The sequence below is a fragment of the Hypanus sabinus genome, unplaced genomic scaffold (genome assembly GCF_030144855.1).
Source record: "Hypanus sabinus isolate sHypSab1 unplaced genomic scaffold, sHypSab1.hap1 scaffold_2038, whole genome shotgun sequence".
NCBI classification, from domain to species: domain Eukaryota; kingdom Metazoa; phylum Chordata; class Chondrichthyes; order Myliobatiformes; family Dasyatidae; genus Hypanus; species Hypanus sabinus.
This window is the reverse complement of record NW_026780139.1, coordinates 5842-33314: the sequence shown is the minus strand read 5'-3', so window position 1 is coordinate 33314 and position 27473 is coordinate 5842. Positions and strand designations below refer to the sequence as shown.

The 27473-nt window shown below is 45.7% G+C and overlaps 1 protein-coding gene across 1 annotated transcript in view; it reads left to right on the top strand.

Annotated features, from left to right (window-relative positions):
• LOC132387612 (NACHT, LRR and PYD domains-containing protein 3-like) overlaps positions 1 to 26647 on the top strand; it is a 33490-nt gene extending 6843 nt beyond the window's left edge. The window contains exons 2-14 of the mRNA XM_059959984.1: positions 9792 to 9884; positions 10523 to 10689; positions 11610 to 11781; positions 11881 to 11931; positions 15863 to 15955; positions 17181 to 17347; positions 18259 to 18430; positions 18527 to 18595; positions 22573 to 24310; positions 25159 to 25245; positions 25401 to 25571; positions 25694 to 25861; positions 26026 to 26647. Coding sequence (XP_059815967.1) covers positions 9824 to 9884; positions 10523 to 10689; positions 11610 to 11781; positions 11881 to 11931; positions 15863 to 15955; positions 17181 to 17347; positions 18259 to 18430; positions 18527 to 18595; positions 22573 to 24310; positions 25159 to 25245; positions 25401 to 25571; positions 25694 to 25861; positions 26026 to 26113 — 3204 coding nt within the window. The 5' untranslated portion in view covers positions 9792 to 9823 and the 3' untranslated portion in view covers positions 26114 to 26647. The remainder of the gene's footprint in view (positions 1 to 9791; positions 9885 to 10522; positions 10690 to 11609; positions 11782 to 11880; positions 11932 to 15862; positions 15956 to 17180; positions 17348 to 18258; positions 18431 to 18526; positions 18596 to 22572; positions 24311 to 25158; positions 25246 to 25400; positions 25572 to 25693; positions 25862 to 26025) is intronic.
• The last annotated feature ends 826 nt before the right edge of the window (positions 26648 to 27473 follow it).

Below are 27473 nucleotides of genomic sequence, written 5' to 3'. Positions count from 1 at the left end.
GCAAATGTTGTTCCACTGCTTCAGAAAACCTCCAAAAATAAACCAGCAAATGAGAGGCCGGGAATCCTGATGTAAGTAGTGGGAAAGTTATTGAAAGCTATTCTAAGGGACCAGATATATGACTATGTGGAGAAACATTGACTGATCCAGGATGGTCAGCGTGGCGTTGTGCCTGGTAGGTCGTGTCTCAGCATTCTTATTAAAGACAAGATAGTGGATGTTGCCTACGTGGATTTTAGCAAGGCATTTGCCAAGGTTCCACTTGGGAGCTTAGTAAAAAAGTTTCAGTTGCTTGACATTCAAAGAACAAACTGCCGGAGGAACTCAGTGGGTCGGGCAGCATCGGTGGAAGGAAATGGACCGTTAACATTTCGGGCCGAGACCCTCCCTCTGGACAGAGTGAATGGGAAATAGTCAGAGAAAAGAGGTGAGGGGTGGGGATGGGGCAAGAGCTGGGGAGTGAGAGGTGGATCCAGGTGAGGGGGGAGGTGGAAGGTGGAAATAGTGACAGGGGAGGGAGGTGAGTGTTTGGGGCAACACAGGGCTACAGAAGATTGAAATTAATTCCATAGAGGATGAACAAAGAGGTTAGAGAGTATTTGTTATAGAGAGTGCAATGAAGATTCACCAGCCTGATCCCTGGAGTGGTGGGGTCATCATATGAACAGACACAAAATGCTGGAGGAACTCTACAAGCCAGGCAGCATCTATGGAAAATAGTACAGTCGACATTCGAGAGCCCAGTAATGTTCTTTACATTGTGCCTTTGGTTCTACTGCTCTTACCTGTAGAAGAAGGGGTTAAATGCAATATTAAGCTTTCTTCACACTTGAATGACAGTGTTTTGTCGAACCGGTTTGGATTTGATTTCAGCGGAACGGCCGCTCCTTGTTCTGAGGAATGTGACAGACAGGCAGCTGCTTGCTCGCAGACCCTGAGCACCGAGTCTCACAGAACAACAAGCCGCACCTTCCAAATCAGTCAATCATCTGCCCTCCTCCCCTATCCAGTCCAGTCCGGATGAAGGGACGGTCCACAACATCGACTGCTTACCCCCATCCTTAAATGCTAGCTAACCTGCTGAGTTCTCCCAGCACTCTGTGTGTTGCCATGGTTACATGTGATATGTGTGGGGTTGTGGGCGGGATTATCTGCAAGAAACGGTACACAGTATTTACACTGTCAGAAAGCTCTCACACTCTTGGGGAATTGACTTAAGAAAAATTCAGTTTCAGGTATTTATTTTGGATCTTTATTTCCAAACAACAAGTTGTTTCTGAATTGTATCAGCGATCAAGGAGATATTTGTTTATTTTGAGCCAGTTCTGGCAGCTTTGCTTTTTCTGTTCCTAGTGTTAGAATTTTTTGAGGTTGTGACTAAATACATTTCTGAAGTAAGAACAGTAGATGTAGTGTATATGGATTTCAGCGAGGCATTTGGTAAGGTACCCCATGCAAGGCTTATTGATAAAGTAAGGAGGCATGGGATCCAAGGGGACATTGCTTTGTGGATCCAGAGCTGGCTTGCCCACAGAAGGCAAAGAGTGGTTGTAGCCGGGTCATATTCTGCATGGTGACCAGTGGTGTGTTTCAGGAATCTGTTCTGGGACCCTTACTCTTCGCAGTTTTTATAATTGACCTGGGTGAGTAAGTGGAGGAATGGGTTAGTAAGTTTGCTGATGACACAAATGTTGGCGGTGTTGTGAATAGTGTGGAGGCCTGTCAGAGGTTACAGTGGGACATTGATAGGATGCAGAACTGGGCTGAGAAGTTCCAGATGGAGTTCAATCCAGAAAAGTGTGAAATAGTTCATTTTGGTAGGTCTAATATGATGGCAGAATATAGTATTAATGGTATGATTTTTGGCCCCGTGGAGGATCAGACGGATCTTGGGGTCGAAGTCCATAGGACGCTCAAAGCTGCTGCGCAGGTTGACTCTGTGGTTAAGAAGGCATTCGGTGTGAATTGGCCTTCATCAATCGTGGAAATGAATTTAGGAGCCAAGAAGTAATGTTGCAGCTATATAGGACCCTGTGCTCAGTTCTGGTCTCCCCACTACAGGAAGGATGTGGAAATCATAGAAAGAGTGCAGAGGAGATTTACAAGTATGTTGCCTGGTTTGGAGAACATGCCTTATCAAAACAGGTTGAGCGAACTTGGCCTTTTCTCCTTGGAGCGACAGAGGATGAGAGTTGACCATATAGAGATGTATACGATGGTGAGAGGCATAGATCGTGCAGATAGTCAGAGGCTTTTTCTCAAGACTGAAATGGCTGCCACAAGAGGGCACATGTTTAAGGTGCTTGGGAGTCGGTAAGAAGAGATGTCAGGTGTAACTTTTTCTACACAGAGTGTGATGAGTGGTGTAATGGGCTGCCAGCAACGATGGTGGAGGCAGATACGATAGGATCTTTTAAGAGACTTTTGGATTGGTACATGGAGCTTAGAAAAATCGAGGGTTATGGGTAACCCTAGTAATTTCTAGGATAGGTTTACATTCGGCACAACGTTGTTTACCGAAGGACCTGTATTGTGCTGCAGGTTTTCTATGTCAAATGTTTTTCTCTGTTAACTGTTTGCACGATTGACATTTTCCACAGGCTTAGTAAAGATTAAGAACAGGTCTATAGAACAATGGCCACCTGCTTCAAAGCGAAGGTGCGGGATCTGTACAGCAAACGCCTGTTCCCTTTTCAGAATTTCAAATTTCAGACGGATACATCTATTGTTCATGTGTTGATTGAGGGTGTTCTGAACTCTTCTCCTCAATGGCCAGTGGAAGCAAAGCCCTTGATTCTGTTGAAGTCCGAGATTAATGTTAAAACCGCTGTCTTTATTAGCATCTACTTGAGAATATAGAAAATTAAACGGAATAGACCAGGGGTGGGCAAACTTTTTGACCTGTGGGCCAAAAAGGGTTCTAAAATTTGACAGGGGGGCCGGACCAGGAGCAGATGGACGGAGTGTTTTGGTAATACACCTCATAAGAGAAAATAAAATATCATGGGATATGTAGAAAACATGTGCTTTAATTTCAATTGAAAATGAACAAATGCATTACAACAAAATATCTGTCTTTGAAGTCCATGGTATTTAGCTATTTATTGAAATGACTTTTAAAACACTGAAAATTAAATGAATAAAATACAGCTTTTTTAATAGTAACAGTTATTATTTTAAAGCACTGAAAATTCTGTTATCCTTCAAGATATTATCATCATCACTCTCCTCCTGCCTGTCTTTATTTCAAAAATGGTAGGAGATGCAGGTCCACTTGTCCTGCTCCTTCTTATTCAATTGTCCCCTGTGCCAAAACTCAACAACGACCCGCACAAAGACAGAACAATGCCAGCGCGCCAGTATGCGGAGCGCGTTATTGATCTGGAGTGCATTTTTTATTTTGAGAACGTACGTGCACCTGCGCACTACTCATGTCCATCACTTGACAGAAATGACATGTAACATGTAAGGCTTATTGAAAAAAATATTTTCAAATGCATTTTTTACATAACACAACGAAGAAACTTATTTTTAATTTCAGTGGGACCAGTGTTGTTGGTCTCCCTTTTTAGCCAGCGCATCAAAGTCTGGATTTAGTTTTGTTGTGGCGATTCTCAGGATGGATCTGAGGTGTTGGTCAGTTAACTTGGATCTGTGGCTGGCTTTGTTGATGTTCATGACGCTGAACGCCTGTTCACACAAATAGGTCGAGCCGAACAAAGAGTAAAGCGCAAATGTGGAGTAATACGCTGCACCTCAACAAAGGTCAATGTATATAGAGTGCGTCATCTATTGGGAAAACGCCAGAATTGCGGGGAAAAAACGTTAACAAGGCTTATTAATATAATTTCATCAAGTTCTGCGGGCCGGATTAAAAAGCTTAACGAGCCGCATATGGCCCCCCGACCGTAGTTTGCCCATGCCTGGAATAGACAGAAGTCAGCATGTGCGTGGCTCCCAAAAATTCAAGCTCTGGAGCATTTACTAAAGTCTTAAGATGGCAGAGTAGAAAGGTTCAGCAATTCAAGGAATGGATGAGGGGAGATATTTGTAAATCCATGTTAAAATGTAGAGAGAGTGGATCACGCAGTTCCACGGGATCCACGCTGGGGAAGTCAAAGTAACAGTTGCCGAAGATCTTATCCGCCGAGTCATTCAAAAATCCACGTAGAACTCTCACACGATGACAGTCACAGAATATTGCTTCACACAAGTGGTTACCACATGGCACACCCGGATCCAGGTAAAGTTCAACAAACGTGATTGCCACAGGATACTCCAACAGAATCCACGTATGGATCATACGAGTACCAGTCACACATCCGATGTATTATGTGCCGTTGATGAACCCAATCCTTTGGGTATTGGAAAGTATCAAACTTAACTCGTTGTTTCAGTAAAATACCTGCCAGCAGCTTGCAGTCATCTCTCTCCCTCCCCCTCCCTCTCTCTCTCTCCCCTCTCTCCCCTCTCTCCCCTCTCTCCCCTCTCTCCCCTCTCTCCCCTCTCTCCCCTCTCTCCCCTCTCTCCCCTCTCTCCCCTCTCTCCCCTCTCTCCCCTCTCTCCCCTCTCTCCCCTCTCTCCCCTCCCTCTCTCCCTCCCCCTCTCTCCCCTCTCTCCCCTCTCACTGCCAGTCCCAGCGCTCTGTTACAGCTTGTTACACTGACTTCATAGTCCCGCCTCCTCCAGACGTTTCTAAAGTGACACTCACCGTAAATGAAACAGTGGTAGTGTAAGACCACCTCTTGCCGTTTCTCACTTCATGATATTTCAGTGTTCCCGTCCAGTGAAGCCAGAGGAATGTGAATAGAAATTAGTGTTTGTACACAAAAGTGATTTAAATGAAACCTGCACATTTTCCATTTGGGTCTGAATTGTGTATCGGACCGGGATGTGAATCGAACCAAAAACTCTGTGAACCGGTGGAGGAGGGAAGATGTGGAGGGAATAATTTAAAATGTAGCTGGTGTAAATATGAAATAATTTGGAAAATGCAGCGTTGGGTAGGTAGTGTTTGTGTGGCGAGGAGCATCGGGCCACTGAGGTTTTAACGTGTTGAGCGAGTGTTTCTCTTCTGGGCTCAGATATTTGGTTCTGAAGTTCCTTGGGAAGCAAAGACTGATATTCTGAGGAGAGGATAAGCTCCAATTCCAAAAGCTGAGATTAAGTGAGCTGTTCCGTGTATACAACAGTAGAAATGGACACGGTCGAGTGTTCAAACTGTATGTGGATATTGCCCCCTACTGTCACCTGTCTGTCAGGCAGCGGAAACCATACAGAGACTCCAGTTAACACACACAAAATTCTGGAGGAACTCTGCAGGCTGGGCAGAATCTATGGAGAAGAGTAAACAGTCGACGGTTCGGGGCTGGGATGGCCCGCTAAGATCTTGCACTAGATTGTGTGTGTTATGTTTTGATTTGAGAAAGTCGGGATGCGGGTGATCTGCACTAAAAGTGGAAAATGTTTGAAGCCATTCTGTGAAATTTGTGTAACTGAATTGTGTCTTTGTTCCTCTTCCCACGGCCGTTCCATACCTGCTGACCATCTCAAATAATTCCAGTTTTTTAAAAAATTACATTCACCCTGGAATGGTTTAACCTTCTGATAATGAACCTGAGCATAGGTGCTCAGTTTGTGATGGTTAGTAGAACAGTAAAAATAAATCATTTTTTTCCCCATAAGTTACCCTGGTACCGATTTGCCTGTTATTGCTGAAAATGTGTTCAGTAAAGTTGTTGCTCACAATGTTCACAAGAATGATGACAGGAATGACAGGCTTTAACTATGAGGAGCGTTTGATGATTCTGGGCCTGTGCTCAGTGGTGTTCAGAGCGACGGGACTGGGTGGGACTTACTTAAACCTCTGAATGTTGAACAGCATGAGTAGAGTGTACATGGAGAGGATATTTTTATTGGTCAGAGAGTCTGAAATCCGAGGTTGCACCTTCAGAATAAAGAAACTTCCCTTTAAAACTGAGATGAGAGGAGTTTCTTCAGTGAATGGACGGTTAATCTGTGGAAATTGTTGCCACACAGGGTGTAGGGGGCTGTCACTGTGATACAGCAGAGACTGTTATGTTCTTGATTGTAAGGAGATTGAGGGTTTAAGGGTGAACGCAGGAGAATAACTTTGGGTCAGACTGGATGGGCCAAATAGCCTCATTATACTGAACAGAAGGATATCACCCCCCAGGTGTTGCGGTGTGAGGGACGATTATATATTTGTTCACTGAGACCATTATACTTGCAAGGAGTGTTCAAATTTCAGTGAGGTTTGATTTTAGAATCAGTGAGATCTGGTGATTTTTGAGGTTCTTTTAGGAGTCCGGGAACGACTTGAAAACTTTTTGCTACGTGATCGTACATTGAAAGTTTAGAAATAGAAATGGGCACAGCGTTGTGTCCTAATGGTGTTCTAAAATCTCCTATTAGTGTTTACTATTCGTGTTCTCCTAATAGTGTTTTCATCAATGGCATGATCAGGCATATTAATGCGTGGCTGAGAGACTGGTGTGGGGACAGGATCACGGGGATCACTGGGGTCGCTTCTGGGGGAGGGACGACCTGTACAAAAGTAACGGGTTACACCTGAAGCCAAAATATCCGAGTAGGCAGGGTTAATAGAGCTGCTAGGCAGGGTTTCAATTATTTATCCGGGGGTGGGAACCGGAGTGATAGGGCTGAGGAAGCGGAAACAGAAATAAATCGAAGATAACCTACAACACAGATGACAGAAACAATAGGCAGGAGATGAGGCATAAACACAGATAGTGGTAAGATTTAAATGTCAATAGAGGCGTTGTGCAGTTAAAATAGTAAATACTGGACTCAAAGTGTTGTATTTGAATGCACGCAGCATACAGAATAAAATGGACCTTCTTGAAATTCAGCTGCAGATTGGCAAGAATGAGGTTGTGGCCATTTCTGAAACTTGGCTAAAGGATGCCCAAGGATATACGGTGTATCAGAAAAATAGGTTAGTAGGCAGATATGCAGGTGATATGGCCCTGTCTATAAGAAATAATATTAAATCATTAGAAAGGGCTGACTTGCCATCGGAAGGTGTAGAGTCTATGTGGGTTGAGTTAAGAAACGGAAAGTGTAAAAGGACTCTCATGGCAGTTGTAAACAGGCCTCCAAACTGCAGCCAAGATGTGATTACAAATTACAGCAGGAGATGGAAAAGGTGTGTCAGAAGGATAATCATTGGGGATTTTAACATGAAAGTGGATTGGGGAAACCAGGTCAGTACTGGGCCTCAAGGGAGAGAATTGGTAGAATGTCAAAGAGATGGTTTTTTAAGAACAGCTTGTTGTTGAGCCCACTAGTGGATCCTCTGTGCTGGTCTGGGTGTTGTGCAATGATCCGAAGGTGATAAGTGAGCTTAAGCTTAAAGAAACTTTAGGGAACCATGATCACAGTATGACCGAGTTCACATTGAAATTTCAGCGCGTAAGCTGATCGGCAGAAAACAGAGAGTGGGAATAAAGTGTTCCTATTCTGGCTGGTTGTCGGTTACCAGTGGAGTTCCACCCTGGTCGATGTTGGGACTGCTGCTTTTTACGATATATGTCAATGATTTGGAATATGGGATTGATGGATTTTTGGCTAAATTTGCCGATGAAGCAAAGGTAGCAGGTTGTGTTGAGGAATAAGAGACCCGGCAGATGGAGTTAGATAGTTTAGGGGAATGGACAAATAAGTGGTAAATGAAATACAATGTTGGAAAATGTATGGTCATGCACTTAGGTGGAAAAAATAAATGCGCAGACTATTATGGGGAAAGAATTGAAAATGCAGAGATGCGAAAGAGACTTGGAGCCCTTATGCAGGATACTCTAAAGGTTAACCTCCAGGTTGAGTCGGTGGTGAAGAAGGCGAATGCAATGTTAGCATTCATTTCTAGAGGTATAGAATATAAGAGCAGGGATGTGATGTTGAGGCTCGATAAGACACTCATGAGAACACAGTAGGAGTGTTAAGTGCAGTTTTGGGCTCCTTATATTAGAAATGATATACTGACATTGGAGAGGGTTCAGAGAAGATTCACGAGAATGATTCCAGGAATTAAAGGATTACTGTATGAGGAACGCCTGGCAACTCTTGCGCTGTATTCCCTGGAGTTCAGGGGAATGAGGGGAGATCTTATAGAAAAATTCCAAATGCTAAAAGGCCTGAACAGATTAGATATGGCAAGGTCATTTCCATGGTAAGCGACTGTAGGACAAGAGGGCACAACTTCAGGATTGTAGGCCGTCCATTTAGAACAGAGATGCGAGAACTTACTTTAGTCAAAGTGTGGTAAATCTATTGAATTTGTTGCCTCGAGCAGCTGTGGAGGCCAAGTCATTGGGTGTATTTAAGGCTGAGATAAATAGGTTGTTGATTTGCCAGGGCATCAAAGGGTATGGGTGAAAAAGGCAAGGGAGTGGGGATGACTGGAACTATTAGATCAGTCTATGATTGAATGGTGGAGCAGACTGGATGGGCCGAGTGGCCTACCTCTGCTCCTCTATCTTATGGTCTTATATTTAAAATAATCGTCAGATTGAGAAACATTTGTTGAGAATGTAGCCAATCCAAATTGACATTGTTGGCGACCCCCAGGGATTTGTTATGTTTGTATGACATGCCCTCAGCTCCAATATTGATTGTAAAAGTTGGTGATTGTGAAGGTTGGTGTATTCGTTCCTTTATTTGAAATGAGCATACGTACAATTTTGTAGCGATGAAACTGAAGTCTACCCATGTGTAAGTTCATGTATTCGAGTGAATAATAATAAAAGATATACATCAGTTTGTCCCCAGCTGTGTACTGCACAGGACAAAGCACAAATATGGAACTGATTCCCTTCGCTTTTACCCGATCCCACCCCACTCCGGAGCATAACAAAATCATCAATACGCAACACAGAATACAACACAGATAGAGAGCAGATACATCGCTGCTACAGACAAGCTCAGCTTTGATTACACGGTCTTCGACCCGAAGTATCCACGTACTGTCTGTCGTGTTCAATAATTCCAGCATTTTGTTTTAGTTATTGTAAATCTGATTTTGCGTTTGCTGGTTTTGATGTATGGTGGACCTACATTGTGTTCAACAAGGTGCCGTGTAACTATCTGATAATAGCCAGATGAATGCGTAAATAAATCTTGATCAGAGATTAGATGCTAATAATGATCTTAAAATCCTGCCGGAGAAAATGTCATAGTTCTGGACAAGATTCTGCGATGCTATGGGTGGGATTGCATTGTTCAGGATGTCAGAGTGTTTCTTAGACTCAAATCATATTTTGCCATAGGTGCAATGTTAAACTGCAAGGAGACGGTGAGATTCAGGTGTGACTGAGAAATCTGTATAATTCAGTGACGAGAGGAATAGAAGTATCGTCAGCAGAAATGTTTCAGCCCACACGGCTGCAAAAATTGTCCAATACTCACCATAGCGCCACCAGTGGTAGGAGGACCAAAGCACTGTGCGTTGACTGCTCAGTCTGCCTTGCCATTCCATGGACACATTACTCCAGGTCCAGGATTGTTTCGTAAAAGGGAGTTGCCTGCAATACAGCGAGTAGATACTCCGGGAAATGCTGGAAAGATGTTCAATCTGGGGATAGGGGAAATGGGTATTGTGTGACTGTGGGTGGATGAGCGCAGGTACATCGGGTCGTATCAAGTTTTCAGCGTATATTTGGAAGTGTATCGTTCTGTTTAAAGCAAAACAGTGTTTTTTTTTATAATTGAATCAATGCTTGACGCTCTACTGTTAATTTTGTTTGTTACAGAACAGCAAAATCTGACCACAACTGTCCTCAACATGGCTGAACGGACGGGTAGTGGAGGAGTTCCAGTGATGTCAACATCAAGAGAGGTCACGAGTATGTCAGCAATTGCCTTGACTCTGTATCTGAGTTTAATGCAGTATCTTCACTTTGTGAAAGCAGCAGAGAGATGACAGAGAGAGTTAACATCTCTGGGGGAACACAGTCACAAGTGGAATGAATGCAATTTCCTCCCCATCTCTCCCCACCCCTACTCCGTCTCTCACGACAACTCTCTTCTCCGTCTCACCCCACCACTCCACTCCCCCTCTATGTCTCTCCCCACCCCTCTCTTCCCTCCTGTCTCTCCCCACCCTCCAATCCCCTCTCCTTTCCACCCCTCCCGCTCTCTTCCCCCTATCCTCTCCATCTCTCCCAACCCCTCATCCACCTCTCCTTTCCATCCCTCCCCACCCCCTACCTCCTATCCATCTCTACCCACCCCTCCCTTCTCTCCTCTCCATCTCTCTCGACCCCCACTCTTCCCCACCTTCCCCTGTCCTCCTTCTCTCCCATCTGCAGCTCACTCCCCCTACCACCGGATCTTGACTCCCTCTCCATACCCCTCTCCCCCTACCATATATATTTCGGACTGTGTTTGGTGACCTGCCAAACCATCATTAGGTTCCAGAGAGAAAGCTGCTGCCCAATATGGGGTCAGTAATTTCTTTAATTTTCCCCATTGTCCGTCTCAGGTCCGGGCTCAGTGATCACCGAGCTCCTGGCAAGCTGGGACGATTCCCAGCTGCTGCAGCTGACGGACTTCTACCGGGACAGGCTGGAGCAGGCGATGGAAGGAGGGGTGCACGGAGTGAGCCTGGCGTTAATGACCAAGAATCAGTTCAGCGGAGAGGAACATCGGGTGAGTGGGAGGGAGAATGGGTTTGAATTTTCACACATCACAGCACTGATGGGTGTCGGAATTCTCACTCATCAGATATTAAATTAGATAAAAGAACAACTGGGAAATAAATACTGTACCTGCAATCACAAACATGTGAATCTGAACCAGTGATAGAAAGGGGTGAAAAGACCCCGCGGAATGGTGGGTGACTGCTGAATGTTCAGAGTGAGTTGAGCAGGTAACAGTTGTGTGGGTTTGCAGTATTAAATGGAAATATGACAGGATGTTTCGGTTTGGGAAGACCGTGCAGCATGACGGCAGGATGTCAGTGAGATCCGGGCATCATCTGTGGGTTCCATAGGAGCTCCAGTGTGTTCTGTTCTGAGTGGAGATAATTGTGTTACAATCTGTAACTGCAAACAGTGTGAATTGGGGAATATTGCTATTTTGTAATGTGTGATCACTGAATAAACCTCCACTGGAAAAGGCAAAGGAAAGGCATCAGGTGTCAGCCGGTAATCCGCTGTCATGTTGGACCCTGGCGGACTGAGGAGATGAATCACATCATCTTTTCTGCACCTTCTCTGAGACTGCTCACTCTGTTATAAAAACTCTCCTGACTTCTTTCTTCATCTGTGATCGTTATTTCCTAATTTCTGTTTTACACGGTCAGAACTGGTGAGGAATTACTTATGGATTTGGAGCCACGTCAATGAAACGGTCACAGACCAGCCAGGATCTCATTGACTGGTGGACCAGGTTTACGGTGAATGTCCCTCCATGTGCTCTGCACTCAGAATGTACAGTCCATGTCCAGACAGGATCAGCACCCGTCCGGGTGACTGCTCAGTGTGATCCCGTTACAGAGCACATCATTTACTTCTCATTCTCTGTGTGAATCTGTCAGTCCCCAATATGTTCACTGTTACTCTTCACAGAAAATCTCTGATCTCGCTGATAAGGGAGAGCGGGCGGACAGTTCTAAACTCCTCCTGAGCCTGGTGATGGAGAAAGGCTCCCGCGCCCAGAGGGTGATGTGGGAAACCTTTGTGAAAATGCGGATTGGTGTCCCAAAGTTGGACAAAATACTGAAAGAAGTACAGGAACATGGTGAGAGAGTATCAGAGATTAATTTAATTTTAGATTCAGACATTACGTACTTATAATTTGAGGAATTGAAACGTGTCAAATTACTTTAAATCTGAACAGGTTGTGTTCTGGTCCATCGACCCATACCGGAGATTCCCAGTGAGCTGAAAGGTGAGTGAAGAAACAGCTGTTTCCACTGAAGGTTGATGTTGTGTAGGGCCATGTCGTTGTTGAACCATTGGGACTTGATCAGGTAAATGTTCCAACGTGACACAGCGCACAGTGAGACACATGGAGAAGTATTTTGTTGGAGGGAGAGATTTCACAGGGTAGCATGAGGAACAACGCAGAGAGATGGGTGCTTTGCTGAAAGAGATCACTCCTCTCTGTGTCTCGCAACCACAGATCCCTCCACCCAAGTCAGAATGGAGAAGAGGGCAATCTGAGGATTGAAATTATAGGAAATGTCTTATTCTGAAAGGTGAAATCATTTCCCTACAGCCACCCAATCCCCGATACAGCCCTCATCTTAATTCCCTCAGATCCTGCAGGAAATCAGTTTTAGAACCGGAAGTCCATTGAAGTTCTCGTCACAGAATAACAATGATAATTTAATGAGAAAAGCGGGTAGCACCCCAACTCGTCTGTTCAACCCCAAAGCAGCATATGAAATTAACTATATTCGCATCTGCGCCTCCTTACTGCAAACACTGCTAAAGTTATCCAGTTTAATATCCCACTCAGTAATACTGGGAATTCCATCAGGAGACAGTGTCAGTGAGCGTGTGATGGGGACAAAATCCTCAGCACAGTCCACAGAAGCTGAAATTGATGTGATGTGTGATGGACACTGTGGAAGGGTGAGAGATGGGAATTAGTACAGAGAAACCAAGGGTTGTGGGATTGTGGCAAGAAAGGTGGAAAGGACTGAAAATATCTATAAATAATATTGCAATTAATTAAATTGTGACCGTCTGGATAAGAAACTCACTATTGTACATCTGTAAGCACGCTGTGTCTGTAAAAATGGAGCCCGAGGCAGTGCATGGGCGAAAGAGATTGCAAGGCTTCATAATTGCAGACTGAGTTGGATTACTCAACTGCACATTTAACAGAGGAGACAGCATAGTGAAGACAGATATCGTAAAAATTATTAATCTTACAGGAGCCCATATCTTAACTGATTTTTCAAAGCCCCTGAACAAAAATATAAAGAATCTGGACCACAACTCTCATTTAGCCTGTCTCATTTCCAAGAACAAATTCCAAAGATGTTAATATTCAAACGGCACCAAAGGAAGATGTCAAACTGCTCACGAGTCTGTCACCTGTGTTAATGCTTTTCCCGTCTACATTCAGACAATAAAACCCCTCCCTTCAACTGCACTAAGGATTTGGCAATTCTCGACAATTTCCCAGCAAACTTATTCTTCACTGTTCTTCATGCTGTTTGCTGAGGGAACAGTCACAGCAGTAAAGTTCCAACATCTATTTCTGAATACAGAACAGATCTCTCCCTGATTATTGAAGAAAATTATTTCTCCCACTGTCACATTCTCTACAGTAAATATTTCAACGATCATCTGCTCCATGTTTCACCCAAATAAGTTGCCTGGAGAGCCCACACACAGCCCTGACAGGTTCCTAACACACTGTGAGACCCCAGACACCACTGGCAGAGCCTTGACACACTGTGAAACCCCACAAAACCCATGACAGGATCCTTACACATTGTGAAACCCCGTACACCCCTGACAGGGTCCTGACACATTGTGAGACCCCACACACCTAAAACAGGGACCCAACTCACTGGCAGGATCCTGACAACTGTGAGACCCCACACACCCCTGGCAGTGTTTTGACACGCTGAGACCACACACATGGCTGACGGGGTCCTGACACACACAACCCTGGCAGGATCTTGATCTGCTGTGAGACCCCACACTCCCCTGGTAGGGTCCTTATATGCTGTGAGACACCGCACTCCCCTGGTGTCCCGACACACAGTGCGAACACACACACCCATGACAGGTCCCTACACACTGTGAGACTCCACATACCCGTGGTAGGGTCCTGACACACTGTGAGACTCCACATACCCGTGGTAGGGTCCTGACACAGTGTGAGAACCCACACACCCCTGAATGGGACCTGACACACTGAGACTCCACATACCCCTAGCAGGGTCCTGACACACTCTGAGACCCCACACTTTCCGGACATGGTTTGAGAACCCAGATACCCCTGACAGGGTTATGACACACTGTGAGACCCCACAGACCCTTGACAGGGTCCTGACACACTGTGAGACGACACACAGCCCTGGTAGTATTCTGACACACTGTGAGAGCCCACACAGCCCAGGCAGGGTCTTGACACACTGTCAGACCACACACGACCCTGACAGGGTCCTGACTCACTGTGAGACCCCACACACCCCTGACATTTTCCGGACATGGTTTGAAATCCCAAGCACCCAAGACAGGGTCCTGTCACACTGTGAGACCCCACACACACCTGGCAGTGTCCTGACACACTGTGAGACACCACAGACCCTTGATAGGGCCCTGACACACTGAGAGGCCACAAATCCCTGGTAGTGTTCTGACATACTATGAGATCCCAAAGACCCCTGGCAGTGCCCAAACACACTGTGAAACCCCACACACCTCTGGCAGGATCGTGACACACTGTGAGATCCCACACACCCCTGACAGGGTCCTGACACACTATGATACCCCACACACCCCTGACAGGGACCTGACACACTGTGAGACCCCACACACCTGTGGCAGGATTCTGACAAACTGTGAGACACCATTCGCCCCTGGCAGTGTTCAAACAGACTGTGAGACTCCACCCACTACATACACCCCTGGCAGTGTTCGAACAGATTGTGAGACTCCACATACCCCCAGCAGGGTCCTGACATGCTGTGAGACCCCATACACGCCTGTCAGCTTCCTGATACACTGTGAGACCCCACACATTCCGGACAGGTTTTGAGATCCCAGACACCCCTGACAGGGTTATGAGACACTGTGAGAGAGTACAGACCCTTGACAGGGTCCCGCTACACTGTGAGAAGCCACACATCCCTGGTAGAGTTTTGACACACTGTGAGACCCCACACTCCCCTGACATGTTCCGGACACGGTTTGAGATCCCAAACACCCCAGCCGGGTCCTGACACACTGAGAGACCCCACAGACCCTTGACAGGGTCCTGACACATTGTGAGATGTCACACAAACCTGGTAGTGTTCAGATACACTGTGAGAGCCCAAACAACCCTGACATGTTCCGGACGCGGTTTGAGATCCCAAACACGCCTGTCAGGGTCCTGACGCACTGTGAGACCTCACACACCCCTGGCAGTGTCCTGACACACTGTGAGACCCCACAGACCTTTGACAGGGTCCTGACACACTGTGAGATGCCACACACGCCTGACAGGGTCCTGACACACTGAGAGACCGCACAGACCCCTAACAGGGTCCCAACACACTATGAGACTCCACATACCCCTGGTAGGGTCCTGACCAACTGTGAGATGCCACACATCCCTGACAGAGTCTTGACACACTGTCAAACTACACACACCTGACAGGGTGTCATATAATAGCCAGGTGATATGCTTAAAGAAATCTTGACTGAGTTTTTAATGATCTTAAATTCCTGCTGGAAAAATTATAGTGGTTCAGGACAAGATATTATGATACTATGGGTGAGATTGCATTGTTCAGGATGTCAGAGTGTTTCTCTATAGAGTCAAATGATATGTTGCCATAGGTGTCAATGCCAGGCAATGTTAAACTGTGGTAGGATGACCACACTCGCCATTCCATTGGAACATCCCTCCAGGGCACAAGATTTTTACCTAATAGGGATTTGCCTGCCATATAGTGAGTAGATACCCCGGAGAATCCCAACACGGTGCACAATCCATGAGGAGATCAGTCTGGGTGGATCTGGCTGTGTCAATCCTTTAGTGGTTAGGTCCAAGATATTTGGAAATGTTTGCCTCAGTTGAAAAACAAAGCAGTGTTCTGCTTTACACCTCAATTAATATCTGACCCTACTGTTAATTTTGTTTGTTACAGACCATCAAAATCTGACCACAACTGTCCTCAAATTGGCTCAAGGAGTGGGCAGGAGAGAAGTTCCAGTGATGTCAAGATCAGGAAAGGACATGGGTATGTTAGCAAGTTATTTTAATTTTTAAATATTTCCTTGACACCTTGTCTGAGTTTATTCCAATATCAGCAATTCACAAAATATTTGTAAAAACTGAGCAGAGAGACGAGACTGAGAGGTAACATCTCTGGGGGAACAGTCACATGTGGAAGGAGCTCAATTATTGTCTGCTGTTTGCTCTTCAAACAGACAGTGATGCACAATAAAACAGTGAGGTTTTCCAGAGCACAAGACATTCTGCAGATGCTGAAAGTTTTGAGCAACACAAAGACACAAAATATTGGCGGAACTCAGCATCCATGGAAAGAAATAAACAGTTAATGTTTCAGATCAGGACCGCAAAATATAGAAAATAATGTGGCAATATCTAGAATTTCTGTCCCTTCATTTCCAGTCTGATGAAGCACCCTAAATGTTGGTTGTTTATTCTCCTCGATAGATGCTGCCTGACCTTCTGGCAGAACAGTCACATGTGGAAGGGGTGCAATAACTGTCTGCTTTTTGCTCGTCTAGCAAACCGAGACAGACATTAAAACAGAGTGTATTCAGAACGCAAGACATTCTGCAGATGCTGAAAATTTTGAGCAGCACAATGACACAGAGAATATTGGTGGAATTCGGCAGGTCAGGCAGCATCAATGGAGGGGAATAAACAGTTAATGTTTCAGATCAGGATTACAAGGAATAGAAAGTAATGTGACAATATCTAAAATTCCTGTCCCCTCATTTCCAGTCTGATGAAGGGCCTTGTCTCGATACGTTGATTGTTTATTCTCCTCCATAGATGCTGCCTGACCTGCTGAGTACCTGCAGCATTTTGTAAGATATTCCAGAGATTTGCGGAGGAAGGGGTTGACCAGGCAGGCAGCCAAGTAACTCAGAGCCAAGCGGTGGTGATTGGCAGTACCAGGAGAGTGATGGTGATGGGTTACTATATTCTCAGCAATAAGCAGAGTCCTTCCAAAACAGAGAGGTATATTGCTGGGGACTAGAAAGGGCAGCCTTCAACAGATGTTGCTGAGCCCCACCACAACCCTGCTCGATCTGAACCCCCACCCAGCCTGCACTCATTTCACCAACCACACCTATTCCTCCCTCCCACCCTTTATATATATCTTGGACTGTGTTTGGTGACCTGGTGCACCATCTTTTGGTTCCAGAGATAAAGTTGCCTCCGAATATGTGGTCATTAAGTTTTTTAATTTTCACCATTGTGCTTCACAGGTCCGAGCTCAGAGATCACTGAGCTCCTGGCAAGCTGGAATGATTCCCAGCTGCTGCAGCTGACGGACTTCTACCGGGACAGGCTGGAGCAGGCGATGGAAGGAGGGGTGCATGGAGTGAGCCTGGCGTTAACGGCCGAGAATCAGTTCAGTGGAAAGGAACATCGGGTGAGTGGGAAGGAGAACATGTTTGAATTTTCCAACATCACAAGACTGATGGGTGTCGGACCTCTGACTCATTAGATATTAAATCAGAGAAAAGAACAACTGGGAAATAAATACTGTACATGCAATCTCAAAGATGTGAATCTGAACCAGTGATAGAAAGGGGCGCAAAGACCCTGCAGACTGGTGGGTAGCTGCTCAGATTGAGTTGAGCAAGTGACAGTTGTGCGGTCTTACAGTATTAAATGGAAATATGACAGGAGGTTTGGGTTTGGAAAGATCATGCAGCCTAACAGCAGGATATCAATGAGAATCAGGACATCATTAGTGGGTGCCACAGGAGCTTGAGTGTGTTCTGTTCTGAGAGGAGATGATTCCATTAGAGTCTGAAACTGCAAACAGTGTGAATCGGGGAATGCCGCCATGTTGTAATGTGTAATCACTGAAGAAACCTCCACTGAAAAAGGGAAAGGAAATGAATCTGGTGTGAGCCGGTAATCCGCTGTCATGTTGGACACTGGTGGTCTGAAGGAGGAATCACATCATCTTTTCTGCAACCTCTCCGAGACTGCTCACTCTGTTATAAAAAGTCTCCTGACTTCTTTCCTCATCTGTTATCGTTATTTTCTGATTTCTGTTACACTGTCAAATCTGGTGAGGAATTATTTATGGATTTGGAGCCACGTCAATGAAGCGGTCACAGTCCAGCCAGGATCTCATTGACTGGTGGACCAGGTTCAAGGTGAATGTCCCTCCGTGTGCTCTGCACTCAGAATGTACAGTCCATGTGCAGACAGGATCAGCACCCGTCCGGGTGACTGCTCAGTGTGATCCCGTTACAGAGCACATCATTTACTTCTCATTCCCTGTGTGAATCTGTCAGTCCCCAATATGTTCACTGTTACTCTTCACAGAAAATCTCTGATCTCGCTGATAAGGGAGAGCGGGCGGACAGTTCTAAACTCCTCCTGAGCCTGGTGATGGAGAAAGGCTCCCGCGCCCGGAGGGTGATGTGGGAAACATTTGACAAAATGCGGATTGGTGTCCCAAAGTTTGACAAAATACTGAAGGAAATACAGATGTATGGTGAGATAATATCAGTAATTAATTCAAATTTGAGTTGCAAAACATTACACTTCACAATTTTCCATAAATTATCCCCTTAATGTGTTTAAATTCAAGCAGGTTCTGATCCATCCCATCGATCAAATCCCACTCAAGGTTTACTCAAGATTCTCAGTGAATTGAAAGGTGAGTGAACATGTGTTGAAAATTCAAGAGTATAACAGAGGAATAGGCCATTAGGCAAATAATATTGTGCCGAAACAGCTAACAAGTAAATCAAACCCAAACTCTAATCTCCCCTTCCGACTCCATCTCCATATGCCTCCATCTTCCTTTATCCATGTACCTAACCAAACATCTCTTAGAAGCTTCAAAAAATTTACGTCTACCACCTTTCCAGTCAGTGCTTTCCAGGCATCGATGACACTTCCCCCTTCACTCTACACCCTCTCACCTTCAATAGCATTTGAGACATTCAGAAAACGATTCTCTCTGTTCACTCTATTTATGCCTCTCTTAATGTGGCAAACATTTGTCAGAGCTCCCCTCAGCCTCCGATGATCCAGAGATGACAATCTAATTTTATCCTGCCTCTCATGATAGCACATGCCCTCTAAACCAGAGAGCATCGTGGTAAACCTCTTCTGCTCCCTCTCTAAAGCCTCAACATCCCTCCGGTAGTGGGGCAATCGGAACGGTACGCAATGACCCCGATGAGGCTGAGGCGGAGTTCATCAAGTTGAAATTTGACCTCCGTTTCCACCAACGGTTGTAATTTGCGTCGGGCGGTTCAGTTGTTGAGCCACGAGGGTCTGACCAGGTAAATATTGGCACTGTGACAGAGAACACAGTGAGACACAGGGAAACGTGTTTGCCAGAGGGAGAGTTTTCACAGGACATTTTGAGGAAAGAGGCAGAGAGCTGGCGAGTTTGAGGAAAGTGCTCACACTGCTCTGGGGCCTGCAACTACAGATCCCCAGCGGAGTTTGAGTGGAAAAGGGGGCAATTTGGAGAATGACAAAAAAAATAATATTTCTTCATATCAAAAAGTCAAATCCTTCTCTTGCCAGCGACTATCCGCTCCAGGATAGCCTCATCCTTAACCATTTTCTAAACGACTTCAGTTTCTTTAGATTATTTTTGTTTTTTCGAGTTGCTCATCCATTGAAGTTCTATTCATAGAATAGTAATAATAACGTCACTTTAATCAGCAAAGCAGCATATGAACCCTGATCTCTTCACATCTGCACTCACTTAGTGCAAACATTGCTAAAGGTATCCAGTTTAATTTCCAACTCAATAATCCTGGGAATTCTAGCAGTGAGACAGGATTACTGAGGGTGAGATCGGAGACAAATTCTTCAGCTCAGTTCACAGAAGCTGAAATTGATGTGTGCCGGTTTGTGTGCTGGACACTGTGGAAGGTGAAGAGATGAGAATTAGGACAGAGAAACTGAAGGTTTTTGGATTGCGGAACGGAATGTGGAAAGGACTGAAAATATCTATAAATAATATTGCAATTAGTTAAATTGTGACCATCTGGATGAGAAGCTTACTACATCCATAAGCCCATCATGCCTGTGAAAATGGAGCCCATGGCAGTGCATGGGCTAAACAGATTGTAAGGGTTCACCATCGCAGACTGAGTTGGATCAGTCAACTACACATTGAACAGAGGACAGAGCATAGGAAGGACAAATATCGCAAAACTTATTAATATTGCATCAGACCATGTTTTATTTGATTATTCGAAGCTCTTAAAATAAATATAGGGAATCTCAGCCAGAACCCTGGTTCAGTCTCTCACACTTACAGGAACAATTCCCAAAGATGATAATTTGAATTTGGTACCAGAGATAGACCAATCAGGAAGTTTACAAACTACTCACGTCTCTGTCACCTCTGTTAATGCTGTTCCAGTCCACATGCAGTCAAAGAAACCCCTCAGTGTCCCTGAACACGGGTTCAGTAAATCACTACAAACTTGTTCCTCATTGTCCTTCATCTGGTTTACAGAAGGAACAGGGCCAACAGTGAAATTACCACACCCATTTCTGAACAGGAAACAGATATACTCCCTGATTATTGAACATCATTTCTACCAGTGTCACATTCTCTAAATTAAATGTGTGCAACATCAATGTTTTCCTACGTTGCCTATCACATCTGAATAGATTGAATTGAGACCCCAAACGTACCTGACAGTGTCCTGCCGCACTGTGAGACCCCACACACTCCTGGCAGGGTCCTGACACACTGTGAGACCCCACACAACCCTGATTGGGTCCTGACACACTAAGAGAAGCCACATACCCCTGGCAGGTTTCAGATACATTGTGAGACCCAGATCTTATCAGGGAGCCTAATGTAAAGGGAACGTTAGGAGACAGTTAGTGACTGGTTAAAAGCCAAGGAATAAGATTTAAAAAAAAAAGTTGTTTTATTTTCTCTTTCTTTCATGGCCTTCTGTCTCTTTAACCAATCAACTTCAACCCTCCCCCTCCAAGTTTCACCCATCGCCTGGTAATTCTCTCTCCCCTCTCCTCCCCACACCTCCCCCCTCCCCCCCACCACACTTTTCAATTCTACTCCCCAGCGTTTTGTTTCCAGACCTACTTAAGTGTTTAAGCCCGGAACGTCAACTATACTTTTTTTCCATACATGCAGCCTGGCCTTCCGAGTTCCTCCAGCATTTTGTGTGTGTTGCTGCGTTTTCAGCATCTACAGATTCTCTCTTGATTGTGAAATTATAGACCAGTTTGCCCAACCTCAGTGGTTGGGGAAGTGTGAGAGTCTATTATTAAGATTGAGGTATTTACAGCCTAATTATAAAATGTCAAAGTCAACATAGTTAATATGAAGGGAAATCTTGCCTGATAGATCTGCTAGAGTTCATTGAGGACATTCCAAACAGGGTGGACAAAGGAGATGCAGTGCATGTCATTATATTTTCATAAGGCATATTATAAGTTAACTCATGAGTCTACTTAACAAGATAAAATCCGATGGCGTTACAGGATAGAGGAATTGGTTGACATAGGACACTCAATGCTGCTGTGGAGTTTGACTCTGTGGTTAAGAAGGCATACAGCGCATTGGCCTTCATCAACCGTGGGATTGAGTTCAAGAGCCGAGAGGTAAAGTGGCAGTTATATAGGACCCTGGTCAGACACCACTTGGAGTACTGTGCTCAGTTCTGGTCACCTCACTATGGGAAGGATATGGAAACTATAGAAAGGGTGCAGTGGAGATTTACAAGGATGTTAACTGTATTGGATGCATGCCCTATGAGAATAGGTTGAGTGAAACTGGCCATTTCTCCTTGGGGTGAGGGAGGATGAGAGGTGACCTGATAGAGGTGTATAAAGTGATGAAAGCTGTTGATCGTGTGGATAGTCAGAGGCTTTTTCCCAGTGCTGAAATGGCTAGCACGAGAGGACATAGTTTTATGTTGCTTGGAAGCAGGTACAGAGGAGATGTCAGGGGCTCAGAGAGTGGTGAGTACATGGAACGGGTGGCTGGCGGCGGTGGTGGATGAGGATACGATAGGATTGGTTAAGGCTCCTCTGGATGGCTACATGGAGCTTAGAAAAATAGAGGGCTATGGGTAAACCCAGGTAAACTGTAAGGTAAGCACGTGTTCGGCACAGCTTTGTGGGCCGAAGGACTTGTATTGTGCTGTAGGTTTTCCAAGTTTCTAATCTTCTACCACACCACAGATCCACAAATGTATTCCTTTTTATTTTGAATCAGTGATGGTGAGAGGGGAGGGGGAGCTGTGATTCCCGTTACCTATTCCGTTGACAGAATGCCCACGATCATTTTCTCTATCTCCAAAGTCCACATCAACACCGGGCTTTGAAAGTTTTTCCACAGAACAATGATAGAAGTGGCAGTAGTGGGAGTTTGTCTAGTCGGGGCTCAGTAAACTACCAGGGAAAACTCAACTTCACTGAACAATCAATGTGGAAATGTGATGATCTGATGATTATCTGGCCCATGCCTCTCCGTCCACTTTGGGGTCTGTTAATCAAACTTAATTCAGTGTAAGAAAATCCAGTGATAAGTTCAAATAATGCAAAACCTTTGAGCTAATCCTTGTCTACTTAAATAGTGAGTTCTGAGTTGAAGCGTTTAACATTTTATCTCTGTTTCCATGGAAGATGCTCAACAGAAACACAAGGAGACTCTACGGGCACAAACTGAAAATCTGAGAGTGAACACGATCCTGATGAGGGAGAAGGTGAAGGTTTTCCAGCTGGTTGATCGATACGCTGAGCTCACGGTCATTTCTACTGTTCGAGATCGGAGACTGGTGGAACATGAGCTGCTGGCAAGAGGCAGAGACCACGAGGAGTGGAGAGAGAAACATCTCCGCAGAAAGCTGGAAAAAATCCGGACTGATCAGTTGTTCCAGAGCAGCTTTTCCCGGAGTAAATCCAAATCTGGGAGTTCAGCAGCAGTGGCTGGAGTCCCGGGGATCGGGAAAACAACAATGGTACAAAAGATTGTTTATGATTGGGCCATGGGGAAAATATACCAACAATTCCAGTTTGTCTTCAGTTTCAAATTCCGGGATTTAAACTCTATTAACTGCAGAAAAAACCTGAGGCAACTAATTCAGGATCAATATCCTTACTTTGGGAATATCCTGAGAGATGTTTGGAAGAATCCAGAGGGATTGCTGTTTATATTTGATGGTCTGGATGAATTCGAGCACAGAATTGATTTTGCTGACAGTCAAAGAGATACAGAACCCAAGCACCAATGCCCAGATCCCGAGTGGTGGTGTGAAGTGTCTGACATTTTGTACAGTTTAATCCAGGGCAAGCTGCTCCCAGGGTGTTCAGTGCTGGTGACCACCCGTCCCACTGCGTTACATTTATTGGATAAAGCCAAGATCAGCGTCTGGGCTGAAATCCTGGGATTTGTTGGTGAGGAACGGAAGGAATATTTCATCAGGTATTTTGAAGATCAGATGGTGGCAGAAGCTGTTTTCAAACACGTGGAGGAGAACGAGATCCTGTACACCATGAGCTACAACCCCTCCTACTGCTGGATCCTCGCTCTGGCACTGGGCCCCTTCTTCACACGAAGAGTCAGGGACCCGCAGCTAGTTCCCAAGACCATCACCCAACTGTACTCCTACTATATTTACAACATCCTGAAGAACCACAGCCGTGAGATTGAGAAACCCCGTGATGTGTTACTCAGGGTTGGTCAGATGGCCTTCAGAGGTGTGTCCGAGAGGAAGATCATATTTACATATGGAGATTTGATCAGTTACAATCTGCAGCCTTCCCAGTTCCTGTCCGGGTTCCTGATGGAGCTTTTGGAGAGAGAGGATTCTGCCCAGAGCGTGGTGTACACATTCCCACACCTCACCATCCAAGAGTTTGTAGCTGCAGTCGCACAATTCCTGACCCTACATCCCAAGGATATCCTGAAATTCCTCACTGAAACCCACAACATGACAGATGGGCGGTTTGAGGTATTCCTCCGTTTTGTGGCTGGTCTCTCCTCCCCAATGACAGCTCGGGGCCTGGAGGAGTTTCTGGGTCCATTTCCTCATCAAACAACCTGCCGGGTGATTGACTGGGTGAAGGAGGAGGTTAAACGCCAGAGTGGAAACACGAGGATTGCATCTCGTAAAAGGAGCCTCCTGAACACACTGCACTACCTGTTTGAGTCTCAGAATCGTGGACTGGCTCAGGTCGCACTGGGATCTGTGAACAAACTCTCATTCAGTGGAATGGCACTGACCCCGATTGACTGCGCGGTCCTGTCTCATGTCATCGGACTCTGTGATACAATAAAACACCTCGACCTGCAGGGCTGTCACATTCAGTGTGAAGGAATCCAGCGGCTGGGACCCGGGCTGCACAAGTGCCAGGAGTTGAGGTAACTTGATTTATCTTTCACTCTGAACTGTGAAACAGTTCCGTTGTGTTGTTTCAAAGTAAAACAATTTGGGTTAAACAGTCGTAAATCAGATTGTGAAGAATATTGACAAATACCCAGGGGATCGGTCAGTAATTCTCCAAAGACGGGAGGGTTCTGTGTTTCCTTGTGAAGAGATTTTGGAGACTTCATCAGATCATTGGGCATCTCCTCCCGATTGTGGTCCTCAATTCAGAAAGACCCATCCCGTAAAATCTATTTCTGCATCCTCTAATCTTCTGCAGTTATCTCTTCCCTTTGGTATCCTCCCGAGGGATCTGTATTTCCCATCCCCTTTCCCCCCGTGGGATCTCTTCCCCATTCCCATTTTTTCCCTTCGGGATCTCCTTTTACCCATATCCCTTACTCCTGCGGAATCTCTCATCCTCATCCTCATTCCTCCTACGGGATGTTTACTATTTCCTCTCTTTCTCCTGCAGGTTTTCTCTTCCCACCTCTTTCCCTCAGGTGGGGTCTCTTCCACCATCTCCCATCGACACATTCCCTTTCACAAATTTTCTTCACTGTGGGACTTTCTATCATCCTTCATCCCTGATACTCCCAACGCTCTCATATCAGGAACATTTTTCTAGCCATCGGGGAATGAGATTATGTGGAGTTTACAGGGTCACACCGACAGACTACATTACTGATATTCAGTGAATACCCTGGAGCTGGGCAGTGATGGGTACTCCGTTCAGTGATTTGCTGAAGTGGTTAATATTTCCTGAAATATCCGAGTGAGAGAAATTTCCCCCAGACCCACGGCTTGAATCAATTTGTTCATCAATTTGTCTGTTTGTGTTTAGCCTTGGGGGAAATGAACTGGGAGATTCAGGAGTGAAACTGGTGTCTGCGGCTCTGAGGAACCCGGAGTGTAAAATACAGAAACTGTGGTAAGTACCAGACTGTGAGAGATTGTGTTTACAGTCACTGGGTGTCTGATATTGAACATTAATGTGATCAGTAATTGTATAACTGATAAGCACTAGGGATTTGTACCATCTCCTGTCTCTCTGTGTCCTTCACCCTCAGTCTCTCTCATCTCCAGGCTCTGGGATGTCGGTCTCACATATTGTGGTGCTGAGGATCTCGCCTCCGCACTCAGAACAAACCCATCACTGACGGAGCTGGGCCTGGGTTATAATGAACTGGGAGATTCAGGAATAAAGCTGGTGTCTGTGGCTCTGACAAACCCCAAGTGTGGAATAGAGAAACTGGGGTAAGTACCAGACTCTGGGAGATTGTGTTTACAGTCACTGGGTGTCTGACACTGAACATTAATGTGATCAGTACTTGTGTTACAGTCTCCTGTCTCTCTGTGTCCTTCATCCTCACCTCCAGGCTGAGGGATATCGGTCTCACAGATTCTGGTGCCGAGGATCTTGCCTCTGCTCTCAGTACAAACATATCACTGACGGAGCTGGAGCTGGGATTCAACTCGCTCACGGACCGATCTGTCCCCGCTCTCCGCCGCCTCATATTGGCCCTCCCGAGTCTGAAGCTGATCGAGTGAGTATTTGTGTTAATGTTCAATGTAATAAAATATCAGCGGATCCGCGGGTTTACTGGTGATATTTGTCTGTGAGTGTTGTTGAAACGTTAACCCCGGTCCCCTGTTACTGACACTGTTGTGTAATCTGTTTATTTCATCTTTATTCTCCCATCTGTTTTAGCTTGTGGAGGAATCAGTTCAGTCAGACTGGTGGGAAGGAACTGAGATCTCTGCAGGAACCCAGACCCGGACTGACAGTTGATCTGTGAACATCTGAATGGTGAACTAGCTCCAGTCTCACACTCTGTGACGTCCAAAGCGATCCAGTAGTGACGCAATTCCGCATCCTATCCAGCTGCACGTGTCCGGATTCAACAGCTGCTCCAAATGGCGTGCCGGGGAATTACACAGAGAGGAAGAGCCCAGGGGGCTGGGTTAGATCTGGGAAACCAGTGTCCCTGGGAGAGAATCCTTTTCCTCACCTTGAGCTGAGAACATCCTGGCCAATATAATGATGTTAAATAGACAAATCCCTCGGCAATGACCCTGGATCTGCAGCGATCTCGGACGGGGCCCTGAAGTGTGATTTTATAATCATCGGTTCCCCGATGCAGAGTGAATGTGAGAAACGGGACTGATTATTTAAACTGTCACGCGTTGTCGCCGGTCAGTTAATTGTGTGTGACTGTGAGTGAGTCGGGAGCAGCTTATTTATTCCCGCACGTCAGCAGCTTACACATTGTTTAATGTAGCTTTGAACATTTGTCAAGATGAAGTCAATAAAATCACTGACGTACAAAAAAGCTGGAGAAACTCAGCAGGTCGGGCAGTATCCGTTGAAAGGAGCAGTCAACGTTTCGAGCCGAAACCCTCCGTCAGTACTAAAGAAGGAGAGGTCACGGGCCCTATAAAGAAGGTGGGGGGAGGGTGGAATGTGCCAGGTGAAAAACCAATGAGAGGAAAGATCAAGGGCTGGGGGAGGGGAAGCAAGGTGGGGATAGGCAGAAAAGGTGAAGGAGGAATCTAAGGGGAAAACACTATGGGTAGTAGAAGGCAGAATCGTGACAGAGGTGACAGGCAGCTAGAAGAGGAGACAGAGTGAAGGTGGGATGGTGGAAGGGATAAGGAGGGAATTACCGCAAGTTAGAGAATTCAATGTACATACCAAGGGGCTGGAGACTACCCAGACTGTAGATGAGGTGTTGTTCCTCCAACCGAAGTTTGACCTCATCATGGCAGTAGAGGTGGCCATGTATGGACATATTCGAATGGGAATGTGAAGGAGAGCTGAAGTGAGTGGCAACCGGGAGGTCCTGTCTGTTGTGGCGGACGTAGCGGTCCCCCAATCTGCATCGGGTCTTGCCGATGTAGGGGAGGCCGCACCGGGAGCACCGGATGCAATAGATGACCCCAACAGACCCACAAGTGAAGTGTTGCCTCACCTGGAAGGACTGTTTGGGGCCCTGAATGGTGGAACAGAACCCCACCAAAAATTATCAAACCATTGTTTCCCATACCATCACTGCCCTTATCAACTACGGAGACGTTCCATCCTCAGCCAAAAAACTCATAATTCACACACTCCGCTCGCTTTGACCTCCTCCCCAAGATCCATAAGACTGACTGTCC